Source organism: Musa acuminata, chromosome BXJ3-2 (assembly GCF_036884655.1).
Source record: "Musa acuminata AAA Group cultivar baxijiao chromosome BXJ3-2, Cavendish_Baxijiao_AAA, whole genome shotgun sequence".
NCBI classification, from domain to species: Eukaryota; Viridiplantae; Streptophyta; class Magnoliopsida; order Zingiberales; family Musaceae; genus Musa; species Musa acuminata.
Window position 1 is genome coordinate 24,073,423 of NC_088350.1, and position 22,100 is coordinate 24,095,522.

Below are 22,100 nucleotides of genomic sequence, written 5' to 3' on the forward strand. Positions count from 1 at the left end.
TGACGGGATGATGGAGGCGGCAGGAGAGTGATAATGATGTGATCGGCAAAGGGTGATAATTGGCACAACACAGCAGAAGCAGACACTAAAGAATGTAGATGAGTTTGATATGGCAACTGTTGATATATGAAAATAACGTTGGCGATGGTAGATTGTTGTATCATAATATTCATGTGATTGATTGTTGATAACGACGATTGTTGTAAGCGTAGCAAAAGTAATTATAATTATGGTAGGGTTAGAAATCTCTCCAAAGATAGTAAGCAATGGGACTTTATAGAGAAATAATAATAAATGTATAGAATTAAGGAATATGTTGTGAAAGAGATGATCTTTATTTATTGAGGAGATAAGTTATTTATACAAATTTTGAGGGAAAAATTTCTCTTAATTATGCATTCAAATCATGCAATCTACTTAAATATATGATTGATCTTCAAATCATAGATAGATTGATTGAGGATATAAGAAAGTTAATCCATATGTGTCTTTACGAATACTTCAAAACAAAACAAAAAACTCATGATAATAAAAGACTATAATAGATTATAAGAGTCTTTTATTTATGGAGAGGTAAACTTAAGACTTTGGTTGATGATAGTATTATTATCTTGACTAACAATCTCAAGTCAAAATTATGTTTGATCATAAAGTTCGATTTAATATTTTCATATTAGAAATTTAAGATATATCAAGAATATAAAAAAAAAGTAATAGAAAAGGCTATTCTTCTCTCTCAAAGAAAACAAGCACTTAGTAGGATGAGGGAAAACACTAGTGAGAATTAATGAAGTGAAGCCACTGTGCATGTTGTCAAGAATCCTTTTGGGTATTTAAAGCCCTAAAGAAGGAGAAGAAAGCACAAGAAACCGAAGCGGCGTGCATCTTATCCTGGATATTAGCCATGCATGGCTTGGATTGAAGAGACCGTCCCCATCTTGGGAGTTTTACGGCCATTGATCATACCAAGCAGCAGCAAGCTATCTCCATTTCTTCCCATGTATCCAAAGACCCGAGAGCACCCTTTGTGCCGCTCAAACCCTACCATAAATCCAGGCGACAAGTCTTCCATCTCCTTCAACACCCACCCCCCTTCCCCTTCCCCCTATCCCTTTCTCTTCTGTTCCCATACATCGCTTGCAACGCTCCCCACCTTTATATCCTGCCCCCACTTCATCTCTCTCTCTCTCTCTCTCTCTCTCTCTCTCTCTCTCTCGATCTCTTTCTGTGTCCGCCTGCAATGGAGTTTGAGCTGGAGAAGGACGATGACGATGTGAACCTGGAACTGGGGCTGGAGCCGTCGTCGATGCCGCAGCCGGAGCGTGTCTTCCGGTGCACCTACTGCCAGAGGAAGTTCCACAGCTCGCAGGCGTTGGGCGGCCACCAGAACGCGCATAAGCTGGAGCGGAGCCTGGCGAAGAGGAACCGGGAGGTGAGCTTGGCCATGCGGTCTCACGCTGTCGGCCAGATCCAGACCGTGGTGGCCTCCACCAGCTTGGATGGCCGGTTTGTGAGGAAGGAGGAGGCGGTCACCTTGACGCCGTGGACACGCGGAGGCGCCGACGGCAAAGGACGCGGCGGTGGTGCCGACGACAAAGCAGGGATCGCCGGTGACATCGACTTATCTCTGAGACTATGAGACCCATCCATGCATTTTAATTGTTAGTATATTTTATTTTCTTCTCTCCAAATTAGTAATTGAATTAATGGTCAACAATGACTTCTCTCTCTCTCTCTCTCTCTCTCTCTCTCTCTCGCTCGCTCTCGCTCTCTCCTATTCATGACATAGGAGATATGATTGAGCGACTCATTCTGCTGTGGTTGTGAGCTAAACTGTGTAGAAATAGAAAACCCTATATTTGGTACCAACACTTGTTCCTTTTTCTCAGTGGGTTGATGTGTTCATTGATGCACTAAGAAAGCTTGCAATCTTTGAGGCAAACTATATCTTCCAAGATGCACATAGGTGAATAAATAATACACAGATTGCAACCTCGATGCAAATTATAAGATCTTACAAAAAGCAAGTCCACACACACAACAAAGAATTGTAATCTCCCTATATTTGTCTGTCCTCTTCAAGTAGAGCATGATGACTAGTAGCATCGACAACTTTCAATGCATTCACATGAGAGCATATATTTGCGAAAGAGATGTATGTTTTCATAAATGATCTCATAACAACATGCTAAGATAAAAAGTGAATTATGCTCTGTGATTAGATGATAGCAACCTTTTGCTTTAATTCCCATCCTAAGTTTCTCATGTTGGTCTTTCGTTCTCAAAGATTCATTGCTCCATTCATTCATTTCTTAGATGTTAAAGAACATGTTTTTCTTTCAACTACTTCAGAATCACATTCCAAGTGCCTTAAAATCTAAATAGTGGTTTAGAAGAAGGGAGATGCATTAATTAAGCTATCATCTTAGTGTTTTATAGTAGTAAAAGGCTGAACACCCTAAAAACAATCACTTCAAAGCATTCCTTATGTCAGTGGCCAAATGAATTCGAATGAGTAGATAACATAAACTATGGTTCAGGCTTTTGATGTCTAATATGCCGATATGAAGAGTAGATTAATTATTGCCAAACAAATATTATGTATATATATATATGATTAGAAACTAATGTCCAAATATTAAGGAAGCCAATTAGCTCTGTCTGTCATTATAGAATGTCATTGCCATAGTAATGAAGAGAAAACCCCATATAAAGTAAAGTGTCTTCATACCTTGTCAAAAAAACTAATGCAACACAACCTATAACACACTATCGCATTAGAGATCAAAACTTCTGCAGTCATGAACAGAAGAATAGACATCAATAATTTGGCATAATTTAATTACTTAGTCCAGAAAATCTAACTTTTTTCCTTCAAGGGAGATCCAAAACCTGTTATCAAGTCCCTCAAAAATGTAGATGTAGTTTACAGGTCAATTACTACCCTCTCATCATCTGTTGAGTGGGAAAATGTCACTCGGTACGACAGAGAAAGAAATGTTGTGTGCTTTACAGCTACTTCATTGTTGTCACCTTTGAATCCCTCGCTTCTCCTTGCGACTAAACTTGCCTCGTCGCTTCTCAGAATCTAATAAATGATATCTAATCATGTTCTACTACATCCGGAAAATGACAATGCGAGGCAACTCATTTGACTTTATCCATGCTTCGAAGACAAGCGAATGCAAACAAAATCCAGTACGTGATCAGTGCAAAGTGAAGTCCTCATCGAGCCTTGGGTGAAGTCTTACAAGGTTGTCATATGACACGATGATCTGAGAGAGAATTAATGGCAGGAAGACTTCAGGACGCAGGTGGATTCAGAAAGCCAGACAAGATTGCATTTGCCACCTTACAATGTCTCATGTTAATTTGCCATGCTTATCCTTGGACGAATTCAGCACCTCCAACTTGTGAAACAGACATCTCAGTTTGATCTAAACATGAGCGAGAGTGAGTCTTTGATTAGCTCATCATTCCATAAGTACTTTGGTATGCACTAATCTTGTTTCAATGGACTCTAAAAATTAGCTCAGAAGCATAAGCATTCGTGCTACAGTTTAGAATCACTCGGTCTCCTCTTCTAAAGCTGGAATCTATTCCAAAATCTAAGGAGTGGAAAGTAAAATATGTTGCAAGTTGACTAAAGCCCAAAAGTTAATTGTCTTCTGAAGCGTGAGATGTACTGCAAAAAGGACCATATGCAACACAACTTAACCATGTCGCAATAGATGCGTATAATTAATATTAGGGTAATGTCAGCTGTTCCCTATGACACCACATGAAAGTACAGCATTCATATCCGACGATGACGTTCACATGAAGACTATTTAATCGACTGACACATGTTTGAGATGGGGTATTGCAATAGTAAAGCGAACAAATATTTGGATTGATTTATAAACAAAATGATGAATATATATTTTTAATTTGATTTTAAGTATTTCGGATAGATGATTTTGAGTAAGATTAGTATTATAAGAGATTCGAGTACTGCTACATAACACTCACATGACATTGTGTTGAATTAAGTATAAAAATACAAAAATCCATAAGGATTTTATATATATACATACATACACACACATAATGTTTTCGGATTAGTAGTCCAACCTATTTACCCTTAATACCAAACATGACACAAAAAAAAAATACAAGTATGTCAAATGCTCAAATTCCTATCACATAAATTAAATGGCTTCTTTTTTTTTGTTTATATTTGATTATTTATATTTTTTATTTAAGGGAGAAAACCCCCCTATAAATCACATTACACTCCTCCCTCAACTATAGACACCAACCTTGAATGACACACCATTCCTCCAATGATGTAGTCATCAAAGGTTTCGTCTTTCCAAGTCATGTCTGTGTCACAGAACAAAGGAAGTTGCGTAGAAGGAGATCTCCAACAAGCAAAGAACGGTAGTCTTTGTTATGACGCTCCATTGTGAAGAAGCAAGTAAAAACAAATAAGATGCAAATGCCTCAGGCATGTTTAGTAGGATAAGAAGCCATTTTGTTGATTCCACAGAGCCCTTGTGGTTTCCCTGTGTTCCTCTTCATCCGTATATACCCTCTCTCCCCCCACCTTTGGCCCCATGAGTTCTTCACGGTGAAGTAATCTTGGCCCTTGGATGAGCCATAGCCCACCGCTGTCACCCCATGATCGAGTTCGCTGCCACAGGATCCATCGAACACTCCCTGCAAATTCAACCCGTCGCCTCTTCACTACGACCTCTTCCATGAACTGCTTGAACAGATCGATCGAGGAGAAGAACTCACCCCACTGTAGAACTGGAAGTCTCGACCAGAAGCTTCGATGGCGACGCTCACAGGCTGGTGCGCCAGCGCCTTCAACAGGCTCTCTTCGCTGTTCTCTGGCACGTCCTCGTAGCCGCTGATCGTGACCACCTCAAGATCGGCCTGAAGCCAATACGAATAGTTATCGTCGGATAGCAGCATCATACACGAGAAGGTTAAGTTCATCGTACCCTCGTCCGCTCGCAGGTGCCTTCCTCCATCAGATAAGGGTAGTCGTCCTCGGTGTGCAGTCCGCCGGTGGAGGCTATGTAGGAGAAAGCGTAGTCCATCAGTCCACCATGGCAGCCATTGTTCTCGCTGTCGCAATCGATCAACTCCTGCTCGGACAGCGATGTCAGGTTCCCCGTCACTATCTGGTTTATGCCCTCCACCGCTGCCACCGTCGAGAACGCCCAGCAGCTGCCTGCAAACGATGCCATATGCCTTTCTGATCGTCATCTCTTCAAGTCTTACTACGACAGATTAGAGTCAGGTACTTACCGCAGTGACCTTGGTTCTTCACATGGGTTACCGCACCCTTCTTCCTCCAATCCACCGACTTGGGCAAGTCCACGGCATTCTCATACCTAAAGCTGGAACCGGAGTCTCTCCTTCTCGGCATGCTGGTGCTGACTCCAAGATACGTCGCCTTGAATTCATCGTGGGTCATGTCGGCAAACGCATTGAGCCCGAGCCAGTAGCTCCTCTTCTGCCTGTTGGTCTCGTCGATGTGTTTCAGGTTATCCTTGAACACCTCGAACCTCCTCAGCTTCTCCTCGAAGTTGGCGTACGACTTGCTGTGCCTCGACATCCAGGAGTCGAACAGCTCGATTAGCTTGTCATGGGAGGTGAGGTCCTCCTCAGAGTATCCGACGATGGAGAAGCCTCCGGGGAGGGCAGTGCATGTCACGAGGAACATGGAGAGGAGGAGAAGGGCGAGGTTCATGGTGGAGGAGGCCATTGAGATGGTTTGTTTTGGCTGGAAAGATGAGGGGACGGGCAGATGTTCATATAGCCTGTGCTCTGACGTTGCTTTCAAGTAAAACTCATGAAGTTGCCGGGCCTTTGGGAACAAGAATGGCAAGACTTGAAGCTTGCTTGGATTAGACTTTACTGTCAAGCACCCGACCGTATCAGTAAAAGAATAAAAAGGAAAAAGAAGTGCAACCCACTAAACCAAATCGATTCAATACTTCTTATCTATAAGAAGTGCTATGAAAACATACACTTCTACATGTCAGTGTATGAAAACATACATTTCTACATGATATATAAGAACTGCTATGAAAAGGCGTTCCGTTCCCTCTACGCAAACTTCACCGCCCCAATTCAAACTCAATTCAAACCAGACTCGAGTATATCTCAAACCTGCAACAAAATCCAATTGAACTGATCGGATAATGCTACCATCTTCGTATATAATAATAAAAATAAAATCCTAGTGAAATTCATCATACTAAAATCCAACTAGTTTTTTAGAAACTTAAATATTATTTATACGTCTATTTTTCGTTTAAATCCATCAGCAATTTGATTAAAAGGTTAGCCAATGTTAAGCAAACCAAAGTAAAGAATAGCACCAGATGTCGTTGTCATCTCGATGTGGGATCAGGAAAAGCCCCGACCTTTCGGCATTTATTGGATCCGCAGTGATGCGGCCAAACGCTACTCTGACTCGACTTTTTTATGCGACGCCACCAGCATCCATGAACATCTTTCTCCGTACAATATATTATAAACAAGGGAACTCCCCGATTTAGAAATTAAGGTTTATTATCGTATCCCAATATCAGATTAATACTGAACGTGGCAGTTCATCAGATCTCATGGTAATATTTTACCGATAATATAGGATGACTTGTACACGAGTACGTAGTAGTTCCAAGTCCACAAGATAGTATACATGTATGCTTCAAGATCGGAGCAGATATAAAAGTTCGGCGAGGGAGTGGAATAGCAGTTTGAATCAGACGCAATTCAAACTGCTGCTTTTGGGCAGCATGAATCAGACGACAGTGGTCGCCCAGATCACGGTTCTCTAGAAAATCTTGCAACCGAGCTGTCGTAGCGATGGGTGGGGAAGATGATGTAGACGAAATACAGAAAAAGAATTGTAATGTTGGCGCCGACGTACTGCCACCGTGCCGTCATCGCTATCGTGCTACCACCAATGAAGGCGCGGACGCACTGCGTGTAGCACCGTACTCAAAGATCTGCTGCCGCCTTCACCGCACCATCTCGGTTCCATCGCACAGTTTCCACCTCCACGTGTCCGCACGAGGTCAGACGGACGTTCCAAGTTCCCGCTTTGGGTCCCAGCGAACAGTGGCTTATCGACGAGTTTGTTGCGGATCATGCTGTATAGGTGGCGTCAGCCTTGTCGTCATACCAGGACGCCAACGGTCAATTTTGCCCTCCCCCGTGCTACCTTCCGTCCTGAGTTCCGCAAACGGTCCATGTCACCAGTGTGAACGCAAACCTGATCAAACTCAAATGCTTCAATTTGCAGCTTCGAGAAACAGCAGCACAACAAAATTTACGGGACTCAACTAAGTTATTTAACGATCCGCTTGACGATTTAAACAAAATCAAATTAAGTATTATAACATATAATGAATGGCTAATTAAGTCACCAACTCGAACCTCTGAATCATAAGAAACATAAATGCATAATTATTTATCTAAGTAATAAGATTATCTTTAACAGATTCTTATATTTTTAAAATTTATATTAAAATCTATATACTTTTTAAAATAAAACATTTAACTTTGATCGTCTTTTACTAGTGAACACATTCTATCATATTTTAATTTAACACTAAACACGATAATATTTTTACCAGTAAAATCAACGATAAAAAAAATAAAACTAAATATTTTTTTATATAAAAAGTTAATGTATTTTTTAAAATATAAAAAACATAATACTAAAAATAATTAATTAAGTAATTTCAGATAATAGACTACGGAGTTCCGCCGTGGGAACTCCGCTTCTTCTTTCACCTCCACGTGCTCCTCTGTCGGCACACATCCAAAGACAGGTGACCTAACGTGGCGACTTGGTCATTCGATCGTGGAAGTTTATTTGTCATTTTGCGCTACTCAGTCAACGACACGTGTCTCAATATCTTGTCGCCTTTTCGTCCTCCCTATATACCGTCAAATTTTTGTATGTCTACTAAACTTATACCCAAAACAATACCGGCCTTGCAAATGGTGAAAACTGTGGTCCTCGGTCACTTTGTCACGTCCCAGAACGTCGAACCCGCGGGCGTTTCGTTTGTCTTCGCTTCTTAAATCAACTAAACCACGAATCCAAACGAACCGAGATAACTCGACCGTAGAAGGCCGCGATGGTCAGGGAAGCGGAGGGGAAGGGAGCGTATTGGGCGCGGTAGGCGGCGAGGCGGTGCAATTCGTGCAAGGCGGCGGTGGCGCACTTGGACTGCCGGCCTGACGCGGCCTACCTGTGGAGTGGCTGCGACATGAGGGAGCACGGGGCAGAGCAACTCGCCTCGCGGCACAAGCACGTGTGGATTTGCGAGGCCTGCAAACAGGCGCCCGCCGCCGTAATCTGCAAGGCGGACGCCGCGGCCCTCTGCGACGCCTGCGACGCCGACATCCATTCCGCCAACCCCCTCGCGTGCCGCCACAAGCGAGCACCCATCGTCCCATTCCTGGAACCCATCGCCGCCCCAATCAAGCCCTCCACTGCCTCCGCCGCGTTCGCCTTTGGCGCAGGGGCTGGCGACGGCGTCGACGAGAAGGAGGAGAACGATGCGGAGGAGGCTGCCGCCGCCTCCTGGATCCTCCCGAACTCCGGCCACGCTCAGTTCAAGGGCTTGATTGAAGCGCCGCTGCTAAAATCGATGGAGTACTACTCGAGCGTGGGTTCTTACCTTGATTTGGAGTACGCCCTTTCGATGGAGACGCAATTCCACCAGATGAACAGCGTCGTCCCCGTCCGTGCCAAAACCGCCATCGTGGACAGCGGAGCCCCGCCTATCTCGTCGTTCCTCCCGCCCGATGCCGGCGCCGAGCTCGATTTCGTCCCAACAAAGCCCTGCCACACCATCCACTCCATGAGCCAAAGCGTAAACACTAATGAAACCCTCAGATCTAAAAACCATTTCTCACTAATCTACGTATATTGCCTGATTATTCGCGACCGCCTCTGGATCGGAGCAGATGCCGCCGTCGGAGGTGGGAGTAGTACCTGACGAGAGCGGCGGCGCCGGAAACGCAGCGGCGCAGATGGATCGGGAGGCGAGGGTGATGCGGTACCGGGAGAAGCGGAAGAACCGGCGATTCGAGAAGACGATCCGGTACGCGTCGCGGAAGGCGTACGCCGAGACGCGGCCGCGGATCAAGGGCCGGTTCGCCAAGCGGGCGAGCATCGAGGCGGAAGTCGACCGCATCTACTCCTCCGCGTCCGCCGCCCCCGCAGCACTTATGGCGGACGCCGGATTCGGCGTCGTGCCCTCCTTTTAATGGCGATCGCCGCCTTCTGCTTCCACACCGAGATGTATGTACTGGTGTTTATCACGCTCTCCTTCCAATTTACTCCATCTGGTGTTTATTATATACGTCGAGAGAGAGAGAGAGAGAGTAAAAACAAATCAGAGCATGGCAATTGATGCTTCATTTTGGAGGGAAGAGGAGAGTTTGAAATATATTCCATTGGCGCCATGGAATATAATATAAGAATAGGATGTGGGATTGCTTTCTTGTATTTCTGTTTCTAGTGTTCATCAAGTATAGGACGGTCATCAAGGAACAGCAACCCACTGTTCAAAATCATGTTTACAGCACAAGAGGCAATCACCATCAAATAGTTACAAGTCAATCGCTAAACCTAACAAAATCCATGCAAAGAAATCCAACTCCCAAAATTCCATAAAGTAAAAAAGATGGCTAGTAGTCAAAGTCAAAATAACAATTTGTTGCTAAATTTTGATCATCCATCTTGTCGGCCTGGAATTCGGTATTCCTCGAGATTTGTGCTTCCATTGAATCACGCCCGTTCGTTAAAAGATCCAACACCTGACATTTCAATTATCAAGACATAAATTGATATACTTAAGATCACTGCTCGGCTGTCATCGTCACTAACCTCACTCATGGATGGACGCCAAATCGATGACTGTCTCACGCAGTAGGAAGCAGTAAGCACCAGTCTCTGCATCTGGTTCATGTCAACCTTGCCTTCCAGCTTGGGGTCAGCCAGTTCAGCTATTCTTCCAGACTCGATAAGTGGCTTGGCCTAATCACCGTTCTTCTCGGTAAGCAATTCTCCATGCATGGAAGTATAACATCACAAACTTACCCATAGGAGTAGGTTCTGCTTTGAGGCATCTACTGGCCTCCTGCCAGTGACAATCTCCAGCAGCAGAACACCGAATGCAAACACATCAGTTTTCTCATCGACTATCCCATGCATGAAGTACTCTGGTGCCAGATACCTGCCCAGAATGAGGAGTACGTGAGCCATTTAACTTCGTATCAGGTTGATAATGCAGTACTGTACCCAAATGTGCCTTCAATGGGGATGACAGAGTGATGAGTCCACTGTTTCGGGAGCCATTTCGCGAGTCCGAAATCTGAAATCTGCAAGAACAAGAGTCGGAGTAAGCTTTTGTCAATGGTGGATTCTGCTAACCCACGATTAGGCCACCTGGGGCTCGAAGTCTGGACCGAGAAGAACATTGGAGGCCTTGATATCCCGGTGAATGATCCGGTGCCTGCAGCATTTGTGCAGGTAATGCAGACCTCTAGCTATTCCGATGGCGATCTTGTGCCTCGCAGGCCAGTCCAGAAACTTGCCGTTTTTACCTGAAGCAAGGTGTGGTATCCATGTCATCCATGGCTGCATCCCGAGAACAGAGGAGAAAGGGAGGAGGAGAAGTGGCTGAGGCAGAGGGCTCACTGTGCAGAGCTGATGCCAGGCTTCCGTTGCAGGACAAGTCGAAGACGAGATGAAGCCCGTTCTCGATGCAGCAGCCGATTAAGTTGGCTGCGTTGGGATGGCAAACGTGGCCGAGTATGCCAAGCTCGATCAGGAACTCCTTCTCCTTCTGCCGATCTCCATTTCCTTTTGCCAATCTTTTCACTGCTACGCTCCGGCCATTGTACAGGCTTCCTCGGAAAACCTCCGCGAACCCACCTCTCCCCACCAAATTGTCTGCTTTCCGAGATCAAGCACAGAGAACATGTTGAATGTTCCAAATCAAGCTAACTGTGAACCTTCGTTTGATTTACCTGGATGGAAGTTACTTGTAGACCGCGAGATCTCCTCGTAGGTGAAGCACCTCCAAGAAGGCTTCAGGTCGTCGGTATAGGATGAGCATGCATCGCTCTCCTTGCTCATCGACTCCCCTGACGAGCGAGGCAAAGAAAAGAGCAGCTTCATGACGGACGATCGCCTCCACATGTTGGCGCCGCTGCGCCTGCCGGTGACGCTGCTGGGTGGACTCAAGCAGTCCTCTGCCACCACAGGGCTTCCTGCGTCCGGCCCTTCAAGAACTCCTCTCGGTGAGTCCTTCTCGCAAATGCTTTCCCTGGGAGAATGCCTCTTTTCTCGCTTCGAGATCGAGTAGAAGAGCTTGTGGAACGGGGAGAGAGCTCTGACCGTGTGATTGCTGGTCCATCTGGAGCTCGAAGAACTGTTATCTGTTGCATGAATTGAAGCTTGTGAATTCCTCGCAAGGAGAAAAGGATCTGGACTTCTCATTCAGACAATTAGAGTTCTCCTACCTTCATATGTCGAGGAGTCTGCAGCACCATCTTTTCTAGGCAGAGATTGCATGTCGATACCGACAATGGAGCAGCCTCCGGGAGCATTCTTGAAGCAGTATCTCATGATCTCAAATGAGTTTCTGTTCCACAGAAAAAAGGATTAGAATCATTATCAAGAGGAACAGAAAGAGAAGAATTCAGTCACCTTTTGGGTGTCGAATTCCTCGATCTACCGAGAACAAGGAAGTTGGCCTCGACCTGTGCCGCTTCCTCGGTGAGTCCTTTCCCCACACTGGAACTACACCTGACCTTCGCTTCCAACGTCACCTGAGAAGAAGCATGGAATGAGACCGTCTCACCGAAGCAGGCAATGCAAAAGCAGAGATACTTTGCTCCGATCTACCTGCTTCGTTTGGCAGGTTTCAGCAAACTCTCCAAGAGCAGAGATCACGGACGCCTTGGCCTGCCGCAATCTACTCCTCTCAGAGCTGACCCTGTTCCCTTCTTTTTCGGCTGCTATGCTCATCAAACAGATAACAGAGGGATTACAAACCACTACTGACTGTCACAGCTGATGGCAGGTAAACATGTCGATCAAGAACGAACCGAGAACATGCAAGGCGACGACGGTGTCATTTGGATGAGCAGCGACAGTGACTGCCCACGAGAGAAGCTGGAAGCTGGCTCGAGCATCAAGTGAAACTCCGACCAGTATCTTAGCCGATGGAGCACTCTCGTCAACCGAATCCATTAGGAGAAACACAATCTCTTTCTGCAACTCAGATGAGGGACAAAGATGTTGCTCCGTTGCTTGAAATTTGTAGAGCAGAGGAGACTGCATGAGTGATGGTAGGATCGGATTGTGGAGACCACCATATGGGTGTCACTCATGCAGCCTTGCTTGAGAAGCACAACAGAATGGCGTCACAGAGTAGAGTGTAGGGGAATAGGATGTGAATTGTTCCACTGGGAGATGGATAGGGAGATGATGGCCTTCTCATCCCTGCTTCATCCTACACTGGATATAATGGGGTTGGTAGGAGGAGGTTTGGGGTGGAAGCAAAGGTCTGGAAATTGACTTATCTTGCTGTTGAAGCCAAAGCATGTGGTCAAGGAAATAATGAAAAGCAACATTAACTTCATTTATGTTCTTATGTGCATGCAACATAGGATGGGATAAAAACCTTTGCCAAAAGGTGAGGCAAAGTGAGGGAATTGTGGGGAACAAAAGGAATCCTCATGGTTGGCCAATGTCAAATCTTCATTTCAAGGGCACTATGATCGGGTGACAGGGAAGAAATGGCCAATGGACTATAAAGCATGTCTATGAAATGATTCATTCTATTCTGTTCCCATATAAGAATTCGGAGAATACAGTAGCACAAGATTAGATGTGTCAATTACATTTGTATCTGAAAAATGAGGGAACTTCTAATAAGATAAACAAAACGAACCATTTGCTGCATCACATTATGTGATTTTGCTTATATCTAATGGCTTAGTAACCTATTGTTCTTCTTAACATCCATCATCCGTGCACAAACTTTCTCCTGTCTCACGGCTTCACGTAGGGGTCATGCATCTCCTGCATCTCCATGGCTCCAAACACCCCGTAAGAGTTGGTCTCATCTTCAATCCTCCCTCCCCTTCTTCCTCCACCAACACCAGCGTCAACAGAGTCGTCAAATCCTTCATCACTGTTTTGGTCCATTGTCATCAGGTGCTCCCCGTATCTGATGCTCTTCAACCTCACCACCTCCGTCTTCGGTCCCATGACCTCCCTCCCCCCCAGAATACCCACCACCTCCTTCATGTCCGGCCGCTGCTCGGCCTCCCCCTGGATGCAGAGAACGGCGGCCTCCACGACCCTCCTGAGCTCGGCCCCGTCGAAGTTGCCACGAAGCCTGGGGTCGACCAGCTCCCTGAACCGACCCTTGGAAATGAGCGGCTCCGCCCACTCGATGATGGTGCGCTTCATGCCGCCTGGGAGCTTCTCGATGGGCTTGCGGCCGGAGACGAGCTCGAGGAGGAGGATGCCGAAGCTGTAGACGTCGCAGCTGTCGGAAACTCTCCCCCACATGGCGTACTCCGGCGCGAGGTACCCCAGGGTGCCCTTCACCCGGGTGGTCATGTGGCTCACCCCCTCGGGGACGAGCTTGGCGAAGCCGAAGTCCGCCACAAGCGGCTCGAAGTTGGCGTCCAGTAGCACGTTGCTGGCCTTGATGTCCCTGTGAATGATGTGGGGCGTTACCTCGTGGTGCAAGTACCTGAATCCAAGGTAACACTTGCTTAGCCAATCAATCCTTCTGCAAATGCACGAAAGCTACATGACTTACACCAAGGCTTCTGCAGATCCAAGTATGACGTTCATCCTCCTCCTCCAGTCCAACCGCACCTCATGTGCAAACTGGCCATGGAGATGGGACAATAGGCTGAGGTTGGGCATGTAGTCATAGACAATGAGCCGCTGGTCCGTTGCAGCACAGTAACCTCGCAGGCCAAGAAGGTTCTTGTGCCGAACCCTCGCCAACACCTCAACCTCCACTGCAAATTCCATTTCGGCTTTCGAGTTCATCGACTTCAACTTCTTCACAGCTATCTGCACAATCAACAAGAAGCCAATACTAAGTCATCCGTTCGCACGCTACTGAGCTAAGAAGACATCACCTGAAGACCATCGGTGGTCTTTCCCCAGTAAACGCTTCCGAATCCCCCTTCGCCGAGCAAACGATCGTCGCTGAAGCCATTAGTAGCGGCGTGGAGCTCCTTGTAGGTAAAGATCCTCCACGAACTATTCAATCCCCCACTCACAACCCTAATTCCAGATCAGAGAGGCGACCTCAAACACCACAGTGATCATCCTAAACTAGAACAACATCTACATGAAGTACACATCTTACGCACCCTTGCTCAACCTTCTCAGCTCCGCAGCAAGACATCGATGAGCCCATTGGCGTTCCCGTGGATGTCAGTTATCGCCGTCGTACGTTTTCCACGAGGCTTTTGTCTCGCTTACGGTTTGCACGGAGAACAGTGAGAGGTTTGTCCTTTTAAACCGGGCCTGAGCAGGCTTGGGCCGGCACGACAAGGACAAGCTTATGAGCAGGTCAACGCGTACAAGATCCAACGAGGTGGGGCCTCTTGTGTTCCTAGATTTTGAAGTACCATAGCTTAGATTTGGCCAAGTCAGCGTGCGCAGTGTTCTACCACTTGGAGGGTCGTAACATGTTGATTGAACCTAAGCACAAGCAGCTTTGTTTTGACTACGTTACAACACGTCATGGATTTTGACTTTTTGTTCGATCTTTGCAGGCTAATTTTTGGGCCAAACCCATCCCATGAATAACATCTTTGTGGATCGGCTAATTTATTTTTATTTGAAACTCTAAGGCTCATTCTAATTCAAGCAATCATTAAATCCTAAAAAAATAGAAAGAATTTTTTTTATTGATAATATCTTTTTGTTATTTATAATTTGATTTAAAAAAAACTTTAATAACTTCAACTTATAACTTAATTTCAAGACTCTTCCGACTTCTTACACACACCACCTTTTCTTCTCCATTCTTATTATTTTTCTCCTTTCTTAATCACACGTATAAGATTTCAACATCAGCGAATAAAATAGATTGTATAAAATAAAGATAATTAGGGGTATAATTGGTAATTAAGATATTATATTTAGTAAGATTATATTTTTTAGGTGATAATAGCAATCTCCCAAAAAAAAATCTTCCCTTTCTTTCTGTCTCTTTATTTTTTTTCCTTATTTTTAAGTAAAAACTCTATTCTCTCTCTCTCTCTCTCTCTCTCTCTCTCTCTCTCGTTAAGCACTTTAACTTTACTTTTTTGTTGCTTTCATTGTCTAAAGTCCCTACCATTTGTCTTTTATGTTGAGCTCCTTTCTAATGTTATGGTCCTTCATGAATGACCTTCTTCATGCATGGCTCCATCTGTCTCTTTCGTTAGCAAGCAAAAGGCGTCCTGTAGAATGCTCCTCCTCAACCATCACCTGTCGGCCACCTTCTTCATCTCTCCCTTTTTCTGCTAATTCTCAATATCAAATAGCTTCTTCTTTCAATCATGTATATATAGATACAGCAAATATATGTCATAGTAAACCATATATATATATATATATATATATATATATATATATAGATCAAGCCTTGTACTAATGCCATTTATCTTCCATGACCTGTGTGTGTCTAAGGAAGCTGTGGCTGTAAATACCTTGGAACATCCACAATGGATCCAAACAAATCTTGATGACACAATATTCCATCTCTCTCTCTCTCTCTGGAGGAATGGTTCTCCGTGTTCCATTATTTAAGGCTGCTTAGATCTCCTGAAATGAACTCGGTGGACTGGCTGCAACTCGAGTAGGGTTAGGACCAAACCTTAATCCAACCTCGATCCTAAAAGGAATGATCATGATCGGACAGTTTTACTGTGAGGAAAGGAAAGGAAAGGACGGTCATGATCGTTGAAATGGGTCATGAGGTTTCTGGAGATCATTTAGTATTTTTCTTGGCAGATAGCAGCAGTACTGCGTTCGTGCATGTCTTTATTACAGAAAAGAGGATTCTTTCAGGATGGCCCGATGGCTGTCATACTGCGTTCCTTATTACTGTTTGTGCATGCACCTGAGCGTTTGTGCATGTACCCGTCTTTCTTACAGAGTGGGCACACCACCTGAGCAGCATCACTGTTTGTGCATGCACCTGTCTTTATTACAGAAAAGAGGATTCTTTCAGGATGGCCCGATGGCTGCTGAACACCTCATACTGCGTTCCTTCTGCTGTGTTGTCCCTTCTGCAACGCTTTTGTAGGGTCACTTCTCTCCTCCATTATCATCCCCCACCTTGAGCTTGATTTCTGCAGCAAATTAAGGAAGCTTGGAAGAAAGCAGGACACGGAGATCTCATCCTATTACTGCATTCAAAGTGTTGTTGATTCTAGCTGTAACAGCAAAAGCACTGTGGTGTGACAAGAGTAGCTGCACTGTCTCTGTACTTATTATTGCCAATGAGAAAGCTCCAGTGCTTAGTGGAACCATCAAATCTATCAATCATTAGAGACAGATTCATGGTGATGGATCCCAATTTCCATTATGAGACATAATTACTGTCAGGTCCTAAATCTTAGTGGTCTTCATGTTATTGCGATCATGATCAAATTCATCGCCAGATAGGTGAACACTAAGCTTGCAAATCTAACATCTCATGCTGTCCCATATTGCATTCTCTTGCATGTCATCCTTATGATTATTTTGATGACTCCAACTTTCTTAAACTTATCTGAATTGCTTGCATTCTCTCTGGCAGTAAAGTTGTCTGAAGCTTCTTTCAAGCCTGACGACCAGTCTTCGGTTCAATTCAAGAATCTGAATATAGACTATAATTTTGAGCAAGAAACTGCATTTATCAATATTAAATGAAAAAAGAAACATGAACATGAACATGTCACTGCTGGTTGTGCTCGCCGTCACCGGGGTTTTGGGTCTCGACACTACGAGGTCAGTTCGCCGTGCTCCCTGCCTTCTCCCCGTCATTACCGGCCTCATCAACTTTGTCCGTGAAGGAAGCGGCTCGGCTGGACATGGGGGTGGCAAGGAAGGTGGGCTTACGGTCGCCGGCCATGATGACGACGATGCTATCCTCGAAGAGCAGCGGGGGCTTGGCCTCGTCGCCGCCATCGCTCGGGGCTTCCCCATCACCGTCTGCTTCGCCGCCGGACTCGAGGTAGCCGGAGAGATGCCGGAAGGAGCAGAAGAGGACGAGGAGGGCGAACGCGATGAGACCCAGCATCGCCGCTAGCCCGCCGAACAGGTACGGAACTGGAGAGCGCCATGCCGAGGAGGCCGGGTACGGCGGTGTCGCCTCGGTGCCGGCGCCGCCTTTCGCGTCCCACCCTCCCCCAGGCCTCATTTTGTATGTGTCCTCTGAATTGGTTGTGATATGGGGATGAGAAAGGATGGAATGGAGAGTCCTTATAATACTTCATGTAATTAGTGGTTTAATTGTATCAAACTAATCGGATGCTTACATGCTATATATATATATATATATATATATAAAGGGCGACAACAAATGATTCGAGGAATGGAATGTAGTGAAGGCAAAGGTGGTGGGCTGTCTTTTTGCCTCGTCATTGGTGGTTTGGTGTGATTTGATTTGAAGGGAATGCAGCAGGAAACACACCATCATCTCTTCCAAGTTCATCTTTCACAAGGCATCATGTATCTTTTACCTTTTCTTTCTTCGATGCTCGTTTGGTGATAAGCTATATTTACTGTATCTGATGTAAGAGGATGAGCTAAATTAGAGTGAGTACACTTACCAATTTAATCCATCAACCTGAAATGAGAATGTTGGCATAGCAACAAAGCGAATAAATAAAAATGAAAGATATATGGAATTATATATTTATTTCCAACCTGCTTTTTGGACCATCAGCACATTATCTACTTTGCATTAAATATAAAGCCATGAATATACATGCATTTCCTATGTGTTATGTGGAGAAGTAATTGATTTGGGATAAGAATACATGTATTGGAGAGGTAATGGATGATGATGAGAAGCGGTAAGCTCACCTCGTAGCAGATGCAAACACATCTGTATGGTTCTTGGCATCAACGCATGTTCTTGCCGTCGGTGTTCGTTCAACGGCGCCGCTAAGATCGATCATATTGGACGGCCGCGATCAGCTGACTCTTTCCGCCCTGCCTCTTTCATTGAGCAGCGGCGTTCCCCACCCCGAAGGACACGAACAATAGAGACGCTTCCGGACGTGGATCCCATTACGATGAAACACGGGAAGGGAAATGCGTCGTGACGCGAATGGTATCGCGAATTACGGCCCCACCTGAGTAGGTGGGACGCATCACATCTCCATCAACCGTAGCTGCATCACATGTATGAGTCATCACTATTGTGTACAAGAACCGACAGGTCGCCAATTAGGTCCCCGCTTGTGTTTTTCTGACATATAAATAGATAATTTCGTTAGAAAATACTCATATTTTAAATTATTTTCAACTGATATCCTCATTTTATTTTAATTAAAAATATCCAATCTATCCCTCAAAAAATTATTCACCTGTTTCAGTTTTTTTATCTGTTATAATATTTTTAACCTTATTTTGATCGTCATAATAAAAATAAAAATTTATTTAAAAATATTATAAATGATCTAAATAAACTTCAAATAACAATTAGACTGATTACAAATCTAAAAAATATAATATTATAATGATCTATAATCAATTACAATAAAAAAGCACGCTATGATGTCATTTATAATAATTTTATAATAATATTTATAAGTATTTTAATTATATTAAAAGAAAGATTCGTTGTTAAGAATATAAATAACTGACGCTGCACTTTAAGGCAGCTTATGTAAAATCTCTTCACGAGGAAGAATACATTCTCAAAGAGCAGAGAAGATAAAGACTTTTGTGGCCAAAGTGATTTATAGGCAGAGATTCCATAGCATGTCAAAGCCTATTGAAACGAGTGATTCAAAGCACCGGTGTTTTTGTTCTTCCAAGTATCATGAACTTGGAATGATAACCTTCCCACAGCAAAGGAGACAATACCATGCAAAACTAAAGCAAGCTGATTAAAAGGAGACAGGTATAAACCTTCCCACAGCAAAGGAGACATTAACATGCAAAACTAAAGTGAGTTGATTAAAAGAAGCCATTAACATGCAAAACTAAAGCAAGTTGATTAAAAGGAGACAGGTATAAACTTTCCCACAGCAAAGGAGCCATTAACATGCAAAACTAAAGCGAGTTGATTAAAGGGACATTAACATGCAAAACTAAAGCGAGTTGATTAAAAGGACATTAACATGCAAAACTAAAGCAAGTTGATTAAAAGGAGCAGGTAAAGTTCTGGGTGTCAACTTCACATGTATGTACAATCCAGTGACACGAGAAACAGTGATTCTCCCAAAGCCTGCAAACTTCACATTCAACATATCTTTGACCTATTACAGTTGCATTAATTAGAATGCTTATAACATCCTAGAGAAACATTTACCATCTCACACATTCAGTTAAAAAAGCCATACAGAATTTGCCAATACAAAAGTTGAAGCTACATGGTCTCTGAAGTCTAACCTAGGGATGCTGGCACCAGCCAAATAACCCAACAATGGCATATAATCATTTACCCCTGGAAAGTAAAATGGAACACAAATTTAGGAAGATCACTGTCGTAATGACTCGAAAACATGGACAAGATATGATTTATTTATACTTACGTATTCATCATCAAGGTTATGTTGTCTCCCTTCAACAGAATCCTCCCTACACCAAAAAGAGTAGACTTAAAGGATCAATTAAAAGAAACAAAAAAAAAGAAAGCAATAATCAGTAAGTTACATGACTAACCCAGTGGCTTTCTTGTTTTCTTCTTAACATTAACTTCTTCAGCTTCTTCCAGGACCAAATTCATGTATTCATCAAAGCCCTGCACAACAATCATGAACCGAGTGTTCAGAACTTCAGAAATTAAAACAAATGTGTGGCATTGCTTTTGTTATCGACATATATTTTTGTCCACCATCAGACAGGAGCCTTTTAAGACAACAGGTGAATATTTTGACTAGGAACACAATATTTATATTTACTATGTCTTGAATAGTTTATTCACTACCAAAACAGATTAACACAGCATGTGAAACAAAAGATGCATATCTGCATCATTGTCATCAACAGCCCAATCGGTCAAAACAACAGCCAGCACTCACAGTAACAAGCACAATGTATCCTTCAATAATGGAGAATGAAGAGCACCAATGGCATATGCAGAAAATAGCTAAGGTGAAAATGACATGCAGTCTCGAACACCATTAAACATTTGCTCATGACTCTTCAGTGATCACCGCTGACAGGTGAACCGTGAGCTAAGAATGTCATAAGATCACTAGGACAACATAAGAAAGTAAAATCCAAACTCTTTGGGGATGACTACATTAAACTTTCTAGCCATTGAGCTTGGTTAAGAGCAGCAACACTAGTTGAGTAAGAGTATAATCACAAATATGAACAGAAGAGTTGGCAATGTCTATTGGAAACATTAATTAATGATAACTGAGGGAACTGTAATATCAAAGAATACAAACAGAAAAGACTGGAAGCTATATAGATAAATTAATGAAAAAAGTGACTTAAGGTTTTTGATGCACCAATGTTTAGCATTTGTTCTAAATTCCAACAAACCAAACATTAATCTCAAATGCATGCAATCTACAAAATTACCCAAGAGAACTAGTAGATAGTCTCATCCGCAGCATCTAAAAGAAACAACAAGAACTAAACTGAATTATAGTCTGTTGCTTACAAGATTACTACCGAAGGATACTAAAAGAGCTAATCTAGTCATGATGATTATCCAAGATTGACCTGCCACTGTATTGAATAAACAGAAAATCTCTTTTAATGATAGACCTGCAACTCATGCAATTATATGTGATGAGTCTGATGACAATCTACCACACCATAACATGGGTATGTCTATGCCTTTCACATGCTGGAGACACATAATTATAGGTCCATATGGATTTAAAACAATAAATTACAACAAAATAAACAAGAATGGCTATAACCAAATGGCTTAAGATTTTAAGACATCGTAATATCCAAATACAGTATTTATCCCTTGCTCATGTGGTGTTCAAGACAACCTCCAATAGCAGATAAGGTAATGGCCCGTGAAGCTTGTTTTCCTTACTAATTAGCTAAGAGCCTAACATGAAGCTGATATAAAGTACCTCAACTTATATTATACACCACATGCTCAGTAAAAGAGAACTCTTTTTCTCAAATTCCGACGGATTAATGTGGTAAATTTAAATCAGAAGCATGAACAGATTCAAATGCCTTTCCTATAGATTTCCCAGTTCATGATAATAATAAAACTTTAACCCTGATCATCTAAAAATCAGAAAAGTAAAACAAAGCACTTACTATGATACGCCCCTCGATCCTCAAATCCTTCTGCTCAAAGAGCCATATCTGGATGCGAGCTTTCTAAACCAACAGCCAAATATCAACCAGATCAGCAATCTAAACATTAGAATATCGCAAGAAAACGAAACAAATGAAACAACAATATATAGATTATTCATCGGAACTTACGCTTTGGAGGAACCTGAATATGAGATTCTGCAGCAATATGATCGGCACCCGTCCGAGACACAAAGCAAAGAATCAATAACATAAGTAGAGATGGAAATGAGATCAAGGGATGAAGAAGGAGGTAAGGAGACCGTACGATAGGCTGGGTCATAATCCGCTGGACTTTGGTGGACGCCATCGCTGCTTCTCCCTCGGAGTCGGACCTCTCTCTACCTTTCCCCTGTTCGCTTCCTCTCCCGACTCGACTGGTTTGAAACCCTAGGCTCCGTCGAGGACCGAAAGAAAGAGCGGCTTGTCGAGGGTTTACCAAGGCCGCGAGTGGATCTTTCTCCGCCGTTGGATTATGTGATCTCAAGTGGGCCGGGATATAGACATAATCACAACCGTTGATCATGGAGATTCAGAACTC

The 22,100-nt window shown here is 43.6% G+C and overlaps 7 protein-coding genes across 7 annotated transcripts; 2 read left to right on the forward strand and 5 right to left on the reverse strand.

Annotated features, from left to right (window-relative positions):
- The first annotated feature begins 991 nt into the window (after positions 1-991).
- Positions 992-1,888, forward strand: LOC103972259 (zinc finger protein STAMENLESS 1-like). The gene has a single exon (XM_065137899.1). It carries the CDS (start codon positions 1,241-1,243, stop codon positions 1,637-1,639), a length of 399 nt encoding a protein of 132 aa, XP_064993971.1. The 5' UTR covers positions 992-1,240; the 3' UTR covers positions 1,640-1,888.
- A 2,516-nt stretch (positions 1,889-4,404) lies between these two features.
- LOC135630819 (cysteine protease XCP1-like) lies at positions 4,405-5,766 on the reverse strand. Its single transcript, XM_065138043.1, has 4 exons — positions 5,302-5,766; positions 4,992-5,224; positions 4,783-4,923; positions 4,405-4,701 (listed from the first exon to the last, which is right to left on the reverse strand). The coding sequence occupies exons 1-4, from the start codon at positions 5,759-5,761 to the stop codon at positions 4,486-4,488; spliced, it is 1,050 nt and encodes a 349-aa protein (XP_064994115.1). The 5' UTR covers positions 5,762-5,766; the 3' UTR covers positions 4,405-4,485.
- Positions 5,767-8,142: 2,376 nt separating this feature from the next.
- On the forward strand, positions 8,143-9,532 carry LOC135631134 (zinc finger protein CONSTANS-LIKE 5-like). Its single transcript, XM_065138568.1, has 2 exons — positions 8,143-8,894; positions 8,989-9,532. Exons 1-2 carry the CDS (start codon positions 8,286-8,288, stop codon positions 9,289-9,291), a joined length of 912 nt encoding a protein of 303 aa, XP_064994640.1. The 5' UTR covers positions 8,143-8,285; the 3' UTR covers positions 9,292-9,532.
- Positions 9,533-9,569: 37 nt separating this feature from the next.
- Positions 9,570-12,513, reverse strand: LOC135631133 (probable receptor-like serine/threonine-protein kinase At5g57670). Its single transcript, XM_065138567.1, has 11 exons — positions 12,142-12,513; positions 11,939-12,048; positions 11,741-11,862; positions 11,554-11,675; positions 11,059-11,469; positions 10,727-10,981; positions 10,475-10,632; positions 10,328-10,407; positions 10,127-10,262; positions 9,914-10,063; positions 9,570-9,843 (listed from the first exon to the last, which is right to left on the reverse strand). Exons 1-11 carry the CDS (start codon positions 12,374-12,376, stop codon positions 9,715-9,717), a joined length of 1,908 nt encoding a protein of 635 aa, XP_064994639.1. The 5' UTR covers positions 12,377-12,513; the 3' UTR covers positions 9,570-9,714.
- Positions 12,514-13,090: 577 nt separating this feature from the next.
- On the reverse strand, positions 13,091-14,486 carry LOC135631535 (PTI1-like tyrosine-protein kinase At3g15890). The gene is made up of 4 exons (XM_065139270.1): positions 14,440-14,486; positions 14,203-14,350; positions 13,872-14,134; positions 13,091-13,802 (listed from the first exon to the last, which is right to left on the reverse strand). Exons 1-4 carry the CDS (start codon positions 14,484-14,486, stop codon positions 13,091-13,093), a joined length of 1,170 nt encoding a protein of 389 aa, XP_064995342.1.
- Positions 14,487-16,938: 2,452 nt separating this feature from the next.
- LOC135630798 (protein GLUTAMINE DUMPER 5-like) lies at positions 16,939-17,541 on the reverse strand. Its single transcript, XM_065138007.1, has one exon. The coding sequence runs from the start codon at positions 17,463-17,465 to the stop codon at positions 17,055-17,057; it is 411 nt and encodes a 136-aa protein (XP_064994079.1). The 5' UTR covers positions 17,466-17,541; the 3' UTR covers positions 16,939-17,054.
- Positions 17,542-19,493: 1,952 nt separating this feature from the next.
- On the reverse strand, positions 19,494-21,982 carry LOC103972302 (uncharacterized). The gene is made up of 6 exons (XM_009386601.3): positions 21,828-21,982; positions 21,692-21,718; positions 21,521-21,583; positions 19,943-20,021; positions 19,813-19,858; positions 19,494-19,724 (listed from the first exon to the last, which is right to left on the reverse strand). The coding sequence occupies exons 1-6, from the start codon at positions 21,867-21,869 to the stop codon at positions 19,715-19,717; spliced, it is 267 nt and encodes an 88-aa protein (XP_009384876.1). The 5' UTR covers positions 21,870-21,982; the 3' UTR covers positions 19,494-19,714.
- Between the last annotated feature and the right edge of the window lie 118 nt (positions 21,983-22,100).